The 16,893-nt window shown below is 41.2% G+C and overlaps 3 protein-coding genes across 9 annotated transcripts; 2 read left to right on the plus strand and 1 right to left on the minus strand.

Annotated features, from left to right (window-relative positions):
- Positions 1–1,185: 1,185 nt before the first annotated feature.
- Positions 1,186–5,856, minus strand: gpsm3 (G protein signaling modulator 3). 6 transcript variants are annotated; one of them, XM_020609735.1, is made up of 6 exons: positions 5,686–5,856; positions 4,016–4,112; positions 3,104–3,640; positions 2,612–2,768; positions 2,140–2,369; positions 1,186–1,958 (listed from the first exon to the last, which is right to left on the minus strand). In XM_020609735.1, the coding sequence occupies exons 3-6, from the start codon at positions 3,593–3,595 to the stop codon at positions 1,818–1,820; spliced, it is 1,020 nt and encodes a 339-aa protein (XP_020465391.1). In that variant the 5' UTR covers positions 3,596–3,640; positions 4,016–4,112; positions 5,686–5,856; the 3' UTR covers positions 1,186–1,817. The 6 variants fall into 6 exon arrangements, with proteins under 6 accessions (XP_020465391.1, XP_020465392.1, XP_020465393.1 ...); XM_020609736.1 differs by lacking the exon at positions 5,686–5,856 and adding an exon at positions 4,729–4,840; XM_020609737.1 differs by lacking the exon at positions 4,016–4,112.
- On the plus strand, positions 4,884–10,459 carry pbx2 (pre-B-cell leukemia homeobox 2). Of its 2 annotated transcripts, none has more exons than XM_020609732.1 (8): positions 4,884–5,222; positions 5,863–5,936; positions 6,822–7,066; positions 7,535–7,725; positions 8,260–8,395; positions 8,560–8,701; positions 9,079–9,173; positions 9,714–10,459. In XM_020609732.1, exons 1-8 carry the CDS (start codon positions 4,981–4,983, stop codon positions 9,792–9,794), a joined length of 1,206 nt encoding a protein of 401 aa, XP_020465388.1. In that variant the 5' UTR covers positions 4,884–4,980; the 3' UTR covers positions 9,795–10,459. The 2 variants fall into 2 exon arrangements, with proteins under 2 accessions (XP_020465388.1, XP_020465389.1); XM_020609733.1 differs by lacking the exon at positions 4,884–5,222 and adding an exon at positions 5,230–5,370.
- A 914-nt stretch (positions 10,460–11,373) lies between these two features.
- LOC109965599 (transcription factor HES-7.1-B-like) lies at positions 11,374–12,826 on the plus strand. The gene is made up of 3 exons (XM_020609748.1): positions 11,374–11,538; positions 11,970–12,065; positions 12,290–12,826. The coding sequence occupies exons 1-3, from the start codon at positions 11,494–11,496 to the stop codon at positions 12,824–12,826; spliced, it is 678 nt and encodes a 225-aa protein (XP_020465404.1). The 5' UTR covers positions 11,374–11,493.
- Positions 12,827–16,893: the final 4,067 nt, after the last annotated feature.

Consider the following 16,893-nt stretch of genomic DNA (forward strand, 5'->3'; position numbering starts at 1 on the left):
CACTGCTGTTTCTGAGAAATGAACATAACAGGTGGATTAACCAGTGTTGGTCAGAGTGCTGAGATCACATCTCACATAATACTCCTCTGACTGAGGAAGTGACACAGTGTCCTCTTGACACCTATAACCTCCCTTTTGCAGACCAACCAGGACTTCCTCAGAGAGCTTCCCTCTGTGCTGAATGGACTAAACACACACCAGTGGAGGTCACAGTTCTCCATGAGGCCTCTTCTGGCTAATGACACAGCATGGCCCCGGATTATTGCGTGCAACTTTTATGCAAGTACAGTTGCTGAATCATGGGTTTTATTTAATGAGAAACACTCTTGTTCTATTTAACAGCAAATACTATATCCCATTTCACAATGAGCATTTCTTGTCTGTCTGCATTGTTTACTGCCTGTTTTTACTGCTTATTTTGCATTGTTTGCACTGTTTGTTGCTTGTTAATACCTTTTTTTTTAATATTACACAGCCTTATGTTGGTTTACTGTTTATTTGCCCCTTGCATGGGGATATGTACATGCACATTGAGAGCCGATGTACCAAAGTCAAATTCCTCGTGTATCCGACACAACTGGCCAGTAAAGCCGATTCTGATTCTGATATAAAACAGAGGTATCAACACTGAAATTCACAGTTAATGCCATGACAACACTGGTCTCATTATGCCCGCTTATTGATATTAATGTTCAGAAAATGCACAGAATTGTGAGTAAACTTTAAATAAGGTTGACAGTCATTTTCAGATGGATAAATTACTCACTCATCACATTAAAGCAGGCTTTAAATATGTTAATAATAATGCATGTCTATAGTATTTTTGTACAAGTACTGTTTGTCTTTGGGTTGACTAGAAAGGACTGTATAAACCAATACTCAAGAACTCTGAGATAACACCTGCTTTCACTCTCTTCATTCTCTGAAAACTTAACATCTTGGTCTTTGTCTCATTTGTTTGTAAAGCACTTTGTGACCTTGTCTGTGAAAGGTGCTATATAAATAAAATTTACTTACTTACTTACTTGTTCCCTAAATAGGTGTAAGCTCATCTCCTTGTGTGTGCATGTCTGATTTATATGCAGCAGGATGTTCTAGAAAAAGTTAGACACAAATTTGTGGGAATGTGAATAGGAAGTGAATAATGATTAATGATGAAAATAAAAGAACAGGTTTCACATATGATTCCTTGTTTGTATCAACATAGTTTATGTTTGATGGGAAAAATAAAATGAAAAGGAAAGGAAACACACTTGAAAGATATCCACATCAGAGCACATTTTAAATGTATTTTTCTCCTGGAAAATTTCTGGACAAACTGCAAATGGCTCAGATGCACATTTATTTTTCAGAGGAGAATTATCCATATACAGTGAAGCACTGTGTGGCCTATTATCTCCTTGTCACTGTCCCTGGTGTGTTTAATATCTACTGTACAAATAAGGAGAACAACACAGATCAGTAGACTACCTCCTCCACAACATACACAAAACCATTCAACTACTCATTGCAGACATTCAGTAAGATGTGAACTTCTCCAGTATGAAAGCATGTCTACTGATCCTACTTAACAGGAAAGAAAGAAACAAACTAGAAGTAAACTTAACAATCACATCACTCAAGTTATCTCAGAAGCTCTCTTGGTCAAACATTAGCGTTTTTGCTACAATCATACCAGTTTAACACTGACCAACGCTATAAGGAGGGATAACCATTTCATAAAACAAAGCATCACTAAAGTCAGCAAGAAATCTGACTGAAAAGGCTAAAATACTGGAACATCTCACACAAAGCCCCACAGCTTTTTGTTTTCCAGCTCAGGTTTGCAGCATACAAGGTAGTTCAGTCCTCTGCTCGTCCATGCGTCCTCCCTGGACCCTCAGGAGCAAGGAGAAGAAGTCCTCATCATCCATGGGACCAGGAGCCCTGCTACGCTGGTCCTCCAGCCTGCCCTGTGCCTGTGTGTGGATTAAAGTGAATGCCTGAATTATAATTCTCTGAAGTTGACATGGCACTGAGGTTTTGCAAGATATTTTCTGCCGTGACAATGTAAGAATATGAAATATTTCTAAGAAACAAAGCTAAGGATGTTTTTTTACCATGAAAAAGAATCTAAACAAACTAGTCCTGATTACTTACCTGTGTTGTCAGAATCATATTATACAGGTCTTCTTTGGGCACAGGAACAGGTGCAGGCTTTCTCACCAAAGAGAGTTGTTTTATGCTGCCTCTGAAACTTCTGGCCTTTGGCTTTACCGGTGAAGAACTTTGGAGATGCGCCCTCTGGTCGTCCAGCCGGCGTGCTTGAGCGGTGGCCACCAGCTCAAAAAACTCCTCTTTCTGCAGTGAAGTCATTGAAGAAAAGATGACTGTGGAGAAATGAGAGAAAGGAGCAGTGGAGAAAACGGTCAGGGGTCAAGGCAAGACGATGAAACATGCTAGTCACATGAGTTTCAAAACATTCTTTAGTCATAGAGAACTGTTAGTTTCGTGTTGTTTTACCTTGAACAACATGAGTCAGCATCACTACATGGAAGCAAATACAACAGTTGCATTGGTTTCATCACTTTACCTGTGTAAAACAAACTATAACTTCTCAAAGCACCCCCACCTCTGTTGGCTGGCCTAGTGGCGTTTGGCTCAGAGTGGCACCTCCGCCTCCTGACCTCACTCTCAAGTCTGAAGGAGCAGCGTTGGTCATTGAGCCGTCTCCCCTCCTGAAGGGTGCAGAGCAGCTCATACAATGCCTCCGGAAAGTCAGGGGTTAACTGGTGAGCATGAGGAAACGTGGGTAGGTGAAAAAGCAACAGAAAAAGAGAAAAAGAAAGAGGGAGGGGAGAAAGGTTTCTCAGTGAGTGGCACAAACTGTTTTTTGGCAAAGCAACATAATTCACTCAACGCCTCCATACTCCCACATGCTTAGTAGCAAAAGGTTGTCGGCTGTTTTTCCACCATAAAATTGTTTTTCTGTTCGGGTACAAGGTAACTGTTTGGTAAAGTCAGAAATATTTCAAACAAACCCTGTGTATGCTGTATGACCTGCTAATTGAGTTCCCAACAGATGTAATCTCAGAGTACCAGGCAAGGCTAAAATAAAACGTACCTTTTTTGAATCCTCTTCTTGGCATTTTGTTGCTTCGGGTTGTTCCTCAGAGGAATTCGACCTCTTTATATCCACTTGAGGGTCATTTTGTATGACCTCTGTCTCACTGGTATTCTCAGGTTTTTCACTGATCCTCATCGCTCCCTCTGTCTGACCTATACTCTCATTATCACCTCTGTTCTGTCCATCATTTGTGTTTTCAGTTTCCTCTGGTTTGTCCTGTTCATCCACAACAGTGTCTCCTGTCTGGCTTCCCTCTGTGGTGGTTTGTTGTTTTTCTGGGTTCTGCTCTTTTAAACACATGTCACTCTCTACATGTTCTTTATTCTTGTCGTCTTCCATGTGCTCCTCTTCTTTTTTCAGAGCCGACTCTCCACTACAGCTCTGCACAATGACAACGAAACTGCTCGCTACCTCGCTTTCAGTGACGCCATCAGTTATGTCTTCGTTTTCTGTGATGACAAGAGGTTCTAGCAGTCCCCCTTCAGCCATTTCAACTTTGAGCTCTGTGCAGTTCCTTAATCTCGCTGTCAAATCCTGACAAAAGCATACACAGAAACAGATATTATATCAAAAATTTTAGGTCAAAGTCTGAGAGGACCACACTCTTTAATTCTTCTGAGAAAAATTTAAATACTAAGCAAACTTCGCAAGTATCGAGCCTAAAGTGATTTGAAGTACACAAGCAGTCAGCCGCAGAGCAGCTGTGCCTTTTTCTCAGTATGAGAGAAAGACAGAAACCAGTGTGGCAGGTCTGAGCATGTTTGACTGCAAATGTTTAAGCTGAAAATCCAACTGTAAATCATAAATTCCTGTTAGCTGTACAACAACAAACTGGTGTGGCAATATTATCAGAGGAGAGTTACCTTGTGTACTATACAGTAAATGTAAATTCAGTAACGTCATTCTTACCTTTACCTTACGTTTCAAAAATGTTCTCTTCAAGGTATCATCTCTTCAAGTCACTACAGACTGAGCACAGCATTTTTGGCTTATCATTTGTCAGTATCTTTACGAAGAAGAAAAAAAAAAAAGCCTGCTATTAAGAGTTTCACATGCCAACGTGACAAGCTCTCGCCTTACTGTGTGCCTTCTCTCTTTTGACTCTTCTCTTCCTGTTCCTCTTACCACAGGCCACCCCTATTTGTCTAGCCCACATATGACAAGTCATACTGTTGTGAAATAATACTGTAAGAAACAGAAGAAACCTCCATCATACATTTCAAGTATGGTCCCAAGCAAAGTTATTAAAATATATAATTCAAGATAAAGTCAAAGCCGTAATAGTTTTCATAGGCATCTTCTGGTGTAGTTGCTTCTTATGTGACAATGTCAGACCCAACTCCAACATGGTGAAAGAGATGCACAGTTCTGACACTGCTGTGGTTTTCGCACACATCCTGTTGACTTGCAGCTAAAACGAGAAGTAGGCTCAGAAGTGAGAGGAGCTGCCTAAGTAAATTTAAACACCTTAAACCAAAAGGTTAACAAGTCACTTCTTTAATTTAAATGCCTGTGTTTGTAACCAGGCAACTAGCACAAGCAGAATGGCAATAGAGCACACAATCTTTGGTTACAGCATCTTTCTTTGTTATTCCCGGACACACAAACACACACGCACACACCTCTGCCTTCTTAAAATTCAGGCCCTGCAGATGTTTTGCTGTTGTTGTGGTTACATTTAACCCAGTAGTGTTACGCCTCTGCTGACACACAAAAGCACGGTCTATCACATGCTGTGGTGTTTACATGGCTTGTACCTTTTCCTGTCAATCGCTAGGGGACTGCGCTTTGTGCGATGCCACAGGCCAAGTTGTGTTGTTGTGTGTCTATGAGCACAGTTGGGCAGCAGTCGTCGCCACTGTGCGTCGCGGAAGATGTTGCAGCAGCAGCCTCTGACGGGCAATGGGCCCTCCAACGGCCGGGGACTCGGCATGAATAGCCACACCGGGATGCATGCGCTTAATTCGGCTCATCAACCTTCCCAGCACCGGTCGGACGGAGGGGATTCGGGCCTCGAGGGCACAGAGAACGGACATGAAACACGCAGAGATATTGGTGACATACTGCAGCAAATAATGACCATAACCGACCAAAGTTTGGACGAGGCACAAGCAAAGTTAGTGACAACTTTGATTTTGTGTGTGTGGTTACTGACGCCGCGGCCGCTTTTGTTTTACAGCTTCGTACACTTCGACTTGCTGTGGCAAAGTTTCCTGAACTTCAATCCACTGTTTAGATTAATTGGCCAGGAGCTAACTAATTAGGTAACGAAAACAAAGTTGTTTTGCTATAACCTGCTCAGACTTCATGTGCTCTTACATTAGCCATTGCTGACTGATTCTTTGCTGTCATTTACAAACACGCATTCCTTTCGGCAGCGATGGTCTAAAACGTAGCCATTGTTAGCTTGCTAAGCTGCGTTAACCAGGGCTAACTAGCTAGCTAAAGCTACAATTGGTAGCTGTGAGGTGGCACTACTACAACCATTAAACAGCATTTTCCTGCAGATGTTAGGGTTTATTTATATCCTAAACAAATAAAAAATTAGAAAATGTGTTGGCTTCCGTGTGCAATCTTACCAGTGAACAGTTGCCTTCTTAGCACACAACTAGCTAGAAGCTAGCGTTGCTAAATTATCCATGGCAAAGGTCCGTCTCTTAAATTGTGTTTTTGTTTTGGTCGATTTGTATGTTGTCACTGTCCCTGCGGTTTGCCTGTTACGGTCGTTACAGTCATGCTCTTTTCTCTATGTACAGGAAACATGCACTTAACTGTCACCGAATGAAACCTGCATTGTTCAGCGTTTTATGCGAGATCAAGGAAAAAACGGGTACGTTATTTTACAAGTTTTGAGGTTGTCAATATGCGTTTAATTTTGTTCTGATGTGCAGTGTTCGTTTGGCTTGTTGCAGTGTTATTAGAGTGTGCTGACACTGTGTCATCAGAAGCTAATCATAAACACATGTAATGGCCAAGTATACACACACACACACACACACATATATATATATATACTAAGTTTAAACGCTAAAACAAAAACCTACAGGAAGATATGCATATTGTTATTATGTAAAATGCTATTGGGTTTTATAATAGACAACGACAGACAGACAGACATACAATGTCTACAGCAATACAGTACAGGTTGGTTTGATAACTGCTCTACTATATGAGGAAACATTTATTTATATATATATATTATATATTATTTATACCCCATGTAACAGTTTGTGTTACAGAAAAATAAGAGGGTAATGAGTAATAGTGTAATCATTTCAGTAATACTGAAAGATATTAGCTTTTCTTTTGTTGTCTATATCAAGCCATACATTTAAAAACTGCATAAAGTTCAGTCACAGTCATTTTCTGTTCAACAAAATTGGCCTGAATAAGGATGCTTTGACATAGGCAGTAAATAAATATTAAGCAGAGTGTTTGCAAACAGTGCATGAGAGCAGTGCGCAAAGCAACATGGAGACACATAGAGGAATGAGCTGTCCACATCCAAACCCAGTGCATAAGTGTTATTGGCTGACTTTGCTGGGAAAGTTTGAACAAAAATGAACCCACAAGCTACTATACATGTTTGAGAACATCAGCTGAACAAGCATCAACTGATGAAAGTAAGAGAGAGTGGAAATATTCACAGGATGAATGTCTGATCTGGCAGTGTTTCCCTGACAAAACCACTAGATATTGGCATTTTTATTGACAGGCTTGTCAATGAGAAACGCACAGGAGGAGGAGCCTCAGGATCCTCAGCTGGTGCGACTGGACAACATGCTGCTGGCGGAAGGCGTGGCAGGGCCAGAGAAGGGGGGCGGGGGGGCCGGCGGCCGGGGTGGCGCCCCCCACTCAGGAGGGATGTCACCTGACAGCTCGCTCGAGCACTCCGACTACAAAAGCAAGTTGACCCAAATTCGCAGTATCTACCACACTGAGCTGGAGAAGTATGAGCAGGTACTGTGTCGCAACAGCAGACAAGCGCTCACATTGCCCATACACGCTTGCTTGTACTAAAACAGCCAGCCGGAAGTGTAATCCATTGGCATGTTGGGTCTAGAAAACGCAGCACATATCTTTCTTTGCCTGGGACTGCACTGCTCTTCTTTTGTTGCTGATCAAACACACCAGGTCTTAAGCTCTATATCTCTACTGTATAGGCAGCAGTATTATTAGGTTCTCAGGGCATTATTTTAGATTAGGAGAGCAACACATTTTATCCTATACTAAAGCCCTAATGGGTACTACTATTCAAAACACCAATCAGTTCCACTATTTTAACAGTACTCATCAGCAACATACAATCAATTCCTCTATCAAATTGAATTAAAAGCTTCCTCATATTATTAAGGTGGACTGCTGAATTTGCTGCACTATTAATACAGACAGTAATAATGATACACATTAATCCCCCCCCACACCCAGGCATGCACTGAATTCACCACTCATGTGATGAACCTGCTGAGGGAGCAGTCGCGTACACGGCCTGTGACCCCGCGGGAGATCGAGCGCATGGTGGCCATCATCCACCGCAAATTCAGCTCCATCCAGACCCAGCTGAAGCAGAGTACTTGTGAGGCAGTCATGATCCTGAGGTCCCGCTTTCTCGATGCCAGGTGGGGGTGTGAGGTGCTTGTTTTGTTCCTTATAGTAAATACTCCACTGTGACTCTGAAAAGGTTGCACTTTGCTCTAGTCAGCTTGGTGAGTCACAACAAAAGATAAATATGAATGAAACTGTCAATTGTAAAATATGTGAAAAAGTATTTTACACCAAGATCTATTTTATAATTTGACAAATGCTTAGGTTTCATCGAAAATTGAGAGAATAATTATTTGCTAATACCAGTTATGAGTATTATCTATGTAACTGTTAAATAGATTTCCCTTGTTTAAAACTATAAAGAATTCAGGCTTTTCATGTCAGTATACTCCTTTCTATCCATGTTTCTAGGTAGAGTTTGTGTTCTCAGTCATTATGTAGCCCTTTTTTTTTTTCTATGTGACTGTATAGAGTGGACATGGGTACCCTGACCACAGCTTAGGTGTAAATGCTAACTGTCTTGCTTACAAAGATGTCACTGCTACCAAGGGACAAAAAAATAACCTTTGCTTTTTTCCAACATTTGTCAACTTTCGCCGTCTCATCAGGCGCAAGAGGCGTAACTTCAGCAAACAAGCCACAGAGGTCCTGAATGAGTATTTCTATTCCCACCTGTCCAACCCTTACCCCAGTGAAGAAGCCAAAGAGGAACTTGCCAAACAATGTGGAATCACTGTCTCTCAGGTAAATCTCTGAGCATAATGTGCTTGTAGGAACAAGCAGTTATGAGTGTGTAATTGCGGTTTTTTTGGATGTGAATCTATATCTTAGTGTGAAAATTTGGTCATTTTACGGATCAACGCTCCCACAAAACAGTGTATGCTGAGTTTTGTCTATCTTTCTACCAGGTCTCTAACTGGTTTGGCAACAAGAGAATCCGCTACAAGAAAAACATTGGCAAGTTCCAAGAGGAAGCCAACCTCTACGCCATGAAGACAGCCTTGGGGGCCAGACAGGGCGATGACTCCCCACACACTCCCAACTCCACAGGTACTACAATGAAACCAGCAAAATGCAACTACTCACCTTGAGGCTGTGAAATAAGTTGTTAGTTCCACCCTTCTTGGCCTTCATTTGACCCTGCTGAGCCCTTGATAACTCTCTGTATATCCTGAGGCTGAGGTAATTGACTCACAGCAACTGAAGTACATGTGACTAAAATATTCATCTACCTGCTCTTGTACTTTCTAACTTTTTTTTCCTCATGTTTTGTCCTTAGCTCTTAAACTGTACAGCAAATCCATTAGGTTACACCACAACCTTCTGAAAACTGATATAAAACCAGGGCCATTATGGTCTCTGTGTAAAACAGTTTTTTTTTTCTTGTGCATGCTAAATTTACTCTCCTGTCTCCTCTCTTCCTGTAGGATCTGGGTCCTTCTCTCTGTCCGGGTCCGCTGACTTGTTCCTTGGGGTTCCACCTGTGAACGGCGAGCAGTCTACCTACCAAATGGGAGTGCAGGTAACATGATACCACTTATGTAGTACTTATACACACATTTAAATGATAAGGCTGGTGACTTTGTGTATTTTTCCTTTTGCTGAAAGCCCAAAACCAGCAATTTATTGATCCCAGTGAGCAGTTTTGTTTGTAGCCAAAGGCTTGTATTGTGTTGCTGTGTGCCACTGTTGTCCAGAATGATCATGAGTGAGTCACACTGTTACACTGGATGATATGTTCCTTCACGAACATACAGTGCTTTGAATACTCACGAACACTAAACTAGCTGCAACTGCATTACCTAAAATATATCATTGCTTTGAGATCAAATGTGGTGTTTATTGTCAAATCTAATTCCAAACTATATTAGTTTTACTGCATTTTGTTTAGTTTATTTTCATACACGAGTGGTCACTGGTTGCTGGTGCTTGAAAAAATGGGCTAGAATGACTTGCTTATAAATGACACAGCAATAGTGAACAAAGTATTATGCAGAAATAAGATGTTACCTTCTGACACCCTTCTGTTTGCTTCTTTTTTCTTTTTCTTTTGATTTCTCAGGCTAACGGGAACTGGCAGGGTCGAAACTCGCCCCCGCCCAGAGCCTCGCCCCACAGCGAACACTCAGAAAACTCTGACTGATGGCCCTGCCTGCTGGCACAGAACGACAGCCGCAGAAAGACTGACAACGGAAAAGACAGAAGGAATGATATCACACTTCCCACTTGGCTGCAGTTGTTTTTGTATGTTGTTTGTTTGGTTTGATTATTTTAAATGTACGTTGGTTTCTTTTCTTACCGCTCAGCATCGGTCATTATTATGTTTGTATGATTAGCTGAGTGCATGGATGCTAGAGTGAAAATGTGTGTGTGTGTGTGTGCGCGTGTTGTGTGTGCATGCAAGTGTGGTTTTATTATCGGGGTTGTAGGGCTTGTTTTCCACTACTTTTGACATGTTACTGAGGTGTGTGGTTGGGGAAGAGGAGGTGTGGGACTGTATTATCATTGTTTTTAGCACACTATATCATTATTAATATTATTGCCATTTTATTATTAGTGCTACACCTATTTTCATTTTAACAGCTCAGAAAGAGAGAATGCATTTAGTGAATGAGAGGGCAATAGAGAAAAATCCAAAGACTTTGTGTGTTTCTCTGTTTAGTTTAGTTTTTCTAAGGGGCTTACCTGAGGTGTGACTGAGTCCATATTAATGGTTTGAGTGAGTGTATTAACAGTGCTGTCTTTTTTTCTGTACAGTGAAACACCTGTATTCTCTCTACCTCTTTTACAATAAAGACTCTCTGTATTCACAACCAGCTGGTTATCTGTCCAGATGTGTGTGAGTCAAGGGGTCAGAATGAAAAAGCTTGAGGTTCTCTATATCAGGGCTGTACCAAAAGGTGTGTGCACTAAAATCGCAAAAACCTTACTATACTATATCAGGCCCTATGGCTATTCATGGCTGGGTGTTGTTATGTGGCCTGTGAGGTTGAGGGATTATAACTCTCACAAGCAAATGTCGAACAACTGCGGTGCTAAAGGGCGCGCCAGCACGTGACAGCTAGCCAAATGGCACGCGTGGTCTGTGGTGGCACCGAGGTGTGAATGCAAAACGTTAACCACTGTTACCATCTGTTAACTTCACGGAAGGTGTGACAGTGCGAAGTGTGCACAGTTGGTGTTATCAGAGAAAAAAGGAATTAGCCAGGAACATTTTCTAAAGTGATGTTGGTGAGCCACGTCTGGCATAATAACTATGCTACAATTTCTCAATTTGGCACCAGAAATGTCACCATGGAGAGTACAGTTGTCTCATTTTACTCTCTGTGTTAACATTTGTAAACAGGTTACAGTTTTTACATAGCTGAACGCCACTTTTGTTTGCTTTATCGTGCAAGAAAGATAACCTAAATTCCCATGTATCTCTTGGCACCGAGTGGAAAACTAAATAGTTCAAAAATATAAAATGCTATGTTTGTATAGCCTATTACGCATGGGTTTTACGCGCCGGCTTGTGCATAATAGGTATGGCTGTAACTATCGGGTCTTGTTACGCGCTGTCTTATAATTTGTCTAAAATTGTGATCACGGCGCCAGTTCAATAAACTCATGATAAGACCATTTAATTCAATTTAATGCATTAAACTGTGGGTGGATGGGTGGCTGTGAGGAGTGGGGGCGGATTGTTGAACTTGGGTGGTAAAGTAGGAGGAGTCTGAGTACTGTCCGGGAAGAGGTAAAAGAAGCAGCTTGTAACAAAAGAGTCATTACCTGGTCAGTCACGGACCGAGAACATACTGCTAACCTGGATACACACTCACTGGGGTGGATAATCGGTTACTATGAGGCTGTCACAAGAAGCAGAAGATGCAACAAAGGACAGAAAGGTATAATATACTATACAACAGCTAGTTCTACTCAGATATAGTGTAACTAAGATTGAGATTGCTTCCTTTAGCAATAATATATTGTTTTAGGTCATGAATTGTTCTCCTATTCTCTTTCCTATTTTAAATGCACATATTCTCCTATTTTTCTTTCTGACCTGTAAACACACTGAGAGCTTCTGTACTGGAGACAAATTCCTTGTTGTGCTTAAACATACTTGGCCAATAAATGTGATTCTGATTCTGAATAAATGCCTTCTTGTCCAACATACATTGAAATGTCCTGTAGAAATGTCCCAGAAAGAACCTACCTTGGTGTTGGAAGAAGCACTTTTTACTTTAATCAAAGTCAATGAAAGTGAACTGCCTCAGTGATATGCATTTTGCATATTGGTCATAACATTTCTTTCTTTCTTTCTGTTCCTCCCTAGTTCACTAAATCTCAGGTGGAGAAGCGCCGAAGGGAGAGGATGAACCAAAGTCTGAAGCGTCTGACAGACTTACTGCTACAGGAGCCACAACAATTGGTAAAAAAACAAGAAAAAAAAACCACATTGAATACGCTTGTCTATATTGTGAAAATGCTACACTAACTCAAGGAGTAAAAGTATCATTGCAATAATAAAAAGGTCAGATTTCTAATAGGATACCATAATGAAAAGTCAAATTTGTTTTAAATAAAAGTTGATAAGCTGTCTTTATATACTGCCACCTGCAGACTTCATGAAATCATACTGAAGCTTTCTTGCAGGGTGGAACTCAGCACAGAGTAGAGAAAGCTGAGATACTGGAGCAGACAGTCCTCTTCCTCCAGAACACTGCCAAAGGAGAAAACACAAGAACCCGAGTGGGGAGTGGGGGTGGAGACCAGAAACATTCCTTCCAGGAGGGCTTTGCTGCCTGCCTGCAGAGAGCTACTCACTTCCTGGGGCCTGAAGGGAAAGGCCTGTGGCTCGGACCGGTGCTAGATGCGTCTTTTGCTGCTCACTTTGCCAGCTTACACTTTGATTCTGCAGGTGTCCAACAGAGAGCACAAGCTCGTTTCTCCTCCAGCTCTCTGCCACACTCACAATCCATTATTTGGGTGCTGAGGCAAAAGTGTAAGCGAGACTTTGGTGTGAACAGTTTTGTTCATCCCTACCGACTTCCAGCCCAACAGGGGCTTCCTGGAGTTCCCCAGCAGCCTCAGAAAAATCAGCTTGAAATCAGAGTGGAGGGAGAAGCGAGCAAACAGAGCCTGTCCCAGAGCCACCCGGTCAGCCAGACATTGTGGAGACCCTGGCACTGATTGCCATGAAGTCACTTCAGAAACTGACATTTTAAAGACTCTAACAACTGATTAATATTCAGTCATGCTACCTATATTGCTTTGTCTTTTTTTAAGAATATTTGTATTGTGGTCTTGTGGGCAGTGATCTCTCATAACCCGTAACAGGTTGAGAATCTTGTAAATAATGTAAAAATCTCATTTCTACATGTGCTGTATGCTGTATGTATGACTGTCTACCCTAATGCTTTTAAGTGAGCTCAGTCAGTGGGGAAAACACCTACTCTCCTGACAGGCACAGGGACTCTCCCAGACTGGGACAGATGTGAGCTGCACCATGTGCCTGAACTAGGCTGTCCTGTTGGGTCAGCTGCTGTGTTGAAGACCGTATTCAGAGGTGAGTGTCCTGGAGTTGAACAGTCTCCATACACTGCTAAAATCATGATTCAAAAGTGGATAATGAGCAAGTATCCATCCATCACATTTCTAGGTCTGGAACATCAGCGTTTGAAGCTGGGAAAGCCCCATGCAGCCACATCACAACCACCCATGTGCCATGATGTCAGCTTTCAGGAATAACATCTCTGGTTCTGTGTACAACATGTTTTGTCTTCTCTTTAATTATATATTTTGTCTATTTTGCACACTAATTTATTCTGGATGTCTCCCTATGGTGAGCAGTATTCTTTTTTTTATGAAAATAAAACGTTTCTTGAGAAGAAAACCTTTGGTGTTGAATGGTTCTTTTCCAATTAGACCAAGCTGAAGGCCTTTTGTTTTGGCTGCTTGTGACAGCTCTTTTTAGTTTGTGGCTGTGGTATGAAGCATAGCTTCCTGCAGAACTCCACCCTCCAGGTGTGAAGCCTTGTCATGAGCTGTAAGGATTCAGCAGCAGTTCTCACTTCAAACACAATGAAGAATTCACTCCATTTGAACAGCTTGTCTTTCTCAGACATACCAAGGGGAGGAAAAGATTGTTATATAGATTCCCCCAGCTTTGTGCAAAAGGTTTGCCACAAAATTGTTAAAAATATTTTAAACATATTGTGTTTTAGCATGTAGCCCTACTGTTGTCTGACCTGTCCACAGCTGTGCAGCTCTTGAGAAACACAGTAATAAACGTATGGACTTTCTAGTTTTTGTCCCTGTTAGATACATCACTTCAAAACAACTTTTTACAGTACATAACAGGATAAAGTCCCAGCTCATGCCCACGTTTTTCATTATAATTAGTATTCATTCTCTCACCAACATCGCCTCCAGCTGTTCACAGGTCAGCTGTTTTCTGCGCGTGTCCGGTGGCGCTTCACAGGAAACAAAACGTGTTTTAACACCTCCTGGAATCCTTTGAAGCTCCGTTTCACCCAAAGGACATAGCTGTCTGGTTGTTGATTTTTCCCTAGACAAAAGGTAATAATTGGATTGTTTAATTAAATCAGCTATAATTCGCTTTGAACCCACCTGAGTGCGCAGCATCCACGTTTCACTACTGTGGAACAAATGAGTTAGGAGAAATAAAGAATAGAGTCATAAATCCTGACTGTAAGGGTGGATTCACTATAGCCTGAGTACAATTGGCCTGTTCGATGACATTCTGGCTTGTAAGAGAAAAAAAGACTTTTAGTAAAATATACTTGACTTTGACAAATAAACGTTTGACTTTTGGCCAATGAGCGATTCCATGCGAGACTAATTTCTGGCTCGTTCCCATGGGAAAATGACAGTGAAACTCCATTTGCTCTTTTATTATCTGTTAGAATTAGTACCTCGTGAAGGGCACCTAGGTGCCCACACGCCGGCCAATCAAATGCAAATTACGCAGGCTTGCCACTCATTGTACTTCTTTCACACGTGTCCGTTTGTTGAGTTCATTAGGACTGTATCTCTGCCTTCGTTGTCTTCAATAAGACAAATGTATAATGTGCCCGTTACCCTACTTTTCTTTTGGTGTACTGTATATCCCCCTTGTTAAAACGCCGGCTGGTAACTCGCCTGAAGAAAACTGGTTGTAATAACTGGTTTCTTGTGAAGACAGATTACTGCTCTTTTATACCCCAGGTTTGCTTTTCACTGAAGACCACTGTGAAGATATTAAGTTGTGTATTTATGGTCGCCATGTTGAATTTCTGACTCATCCCAGTGATTTTTTAAAAGTTTTCAATTTGTCTAATGGCGCTCGGTGCCAGAAATGATTATGGCTGAGGTGCTCTGCAACAATGAACTGCCAGGGCCAATATTTAATTTTTAATTTTACTCTTACCCGAGATCAAAAATGTCCTCCGCTGAATTCCTCGAATGAATTAAAATATCTGACACATACTCGAAGTCTGGTGCAAATTGTGTTTTGTACTGAACCCACTCAGGTGTGAAGCTTTCCTCAGGTGGCGCGTGTCTGAATAAAGTGTGAAGCGCTCGCGTGCTGCCGGAGCTGCTGCGCGTGTCTGGAGATCAATGACTTCCGTGAATTTCAGAGTTTATAGTCAAACAACAGTGTCCCCCCTCGCTGACACTGAGGAGATCACAGTCAACAGTTTGCAAACACTTTGTTATTCAAATCAAAGGGGAAGTGTGTCCAAACTTCTTCTGCTGGTCTCTACTGAACTAAAGTCATCTGTTGTTTTCCTTCTAATATATGGACAAATAATGATTGGAAAGAATTAGGAGCCACTAAGAACCATAAATAAAAATTACAGGGATCTGCATTTTATTCAAAATATGCTATTATATACTTTAGGAGTAACTATTTACTTTTTATGTACTTTTTACGCCATTACATTTACAGATATACAAGTTAATTTACAGATTAGGATTTTACATAAAACATATGATACGCTTATAAGACTCAAAATACTCTTAAAAGAGAGAAATTTCCCCTTCAAACTTAGATGGCTTTATTTTTTGAGGTCCAAAGAGGTCACATTATTAATTCCTTAGAGAAACGTCCAACAACTTAAAACTGAGTTTAATCTTTAGATTTCTGTTGTGCCACCTGACTGTGCCCCCTAATCAACCAACTACAATAGTCAAATTATGATCACACGTTGTGGCACCAGTAACAAAAATCTAATAATAATAATAATAATAATAAAACAGTTACTTACAGTTACTTAAGCAAAATATCAAATGCAGGAGTTTTAAATATACGGGAGTACTTTCACGTTGTGGTTTTGGTACTTCTAGTGAAGGAACCGAGTATACGTCCCACCAAAACAAAACCAACTGGTTAAATAAGCAAGACCCATGAAGATAAACTGAGGATGTGCGAGGGGCGTGAAGCAAATGGTCACCCGTTTCCAAGCTGAACAATAATAAGTGGTTGCACATTTGCAATCCAGGATAGCAACGTGCAGACAAATGTCCACGAGGTGTAACAGTGGGAGAGCGTCCTCCAGCTCTTCCTAATCCTGGGAACGTGCAGCGGGAAGCTTCGGGCTCACTTTATTACCTGTTAAAACCGATACGTCGTTTGCAAAGTGTTTTGGGCGAGAGGTGTCTCTCGGGTTCCCAAGCCTCACACACACCTAACATATTCAGAAGAATTGTCACAGGTAGTGGTTTTGTTTTTAACATAGGAACACATTCATTTGAAGAGTCGTGCGTAAAAGGATAGATTTTACGCGCGCCGCGGTTGTCCCTTGAAAATCATTTGAAAAAAATAAAACATGCTGCTTGGAAATGTGATTTGTTGGTAGAATATCTGCGAAAAGATTACAGCACAGGTTTAATCAGTTTGGTGTGAAAACTTTGAGATTTGCTTTTGCATCAAATATTCTACAGACTAAATCTTTGCATGCTACTTTAGGCAAACGTTGAAATGGTTTCTCCAACTCTCTCACGGGAAAAGCAAGCAGGGAACTCTGTTCACACTCTGTTACCTGTTACAATCGATACATCGTAACAAAGTGAAGAAGAGGTGGGTGTCGGGTTCCCACGCGTTGGCCTCTACAAGTGACATCTTACACATATCTGCCGCCATTTGGTTTAAATGTCAGTATTTCACGAGCATAATTGCAATTTTACTGTCGTAGCTGCCATTTTCAGTAGACTTTACATATCTTTGTATATTAAGAAACACATTTTAAATAATC

Source organism: Monopterus albus, unplaced genomic scaffold, assembly GCF_001952655.1.
Source record: "Monopterus albus unplaced genomic scaffold, M_albus_1.0 scaffold101.1, whole genome shotgun sequence".
In the NCBI taxonomy this organism is placed as follows: domain Eukaryota; kingdom Metazoa; phylum Chordata; class Actinopteri; order Synbranchiformes; family Synbranchidae; genus Monopterus; species Monopterus albus.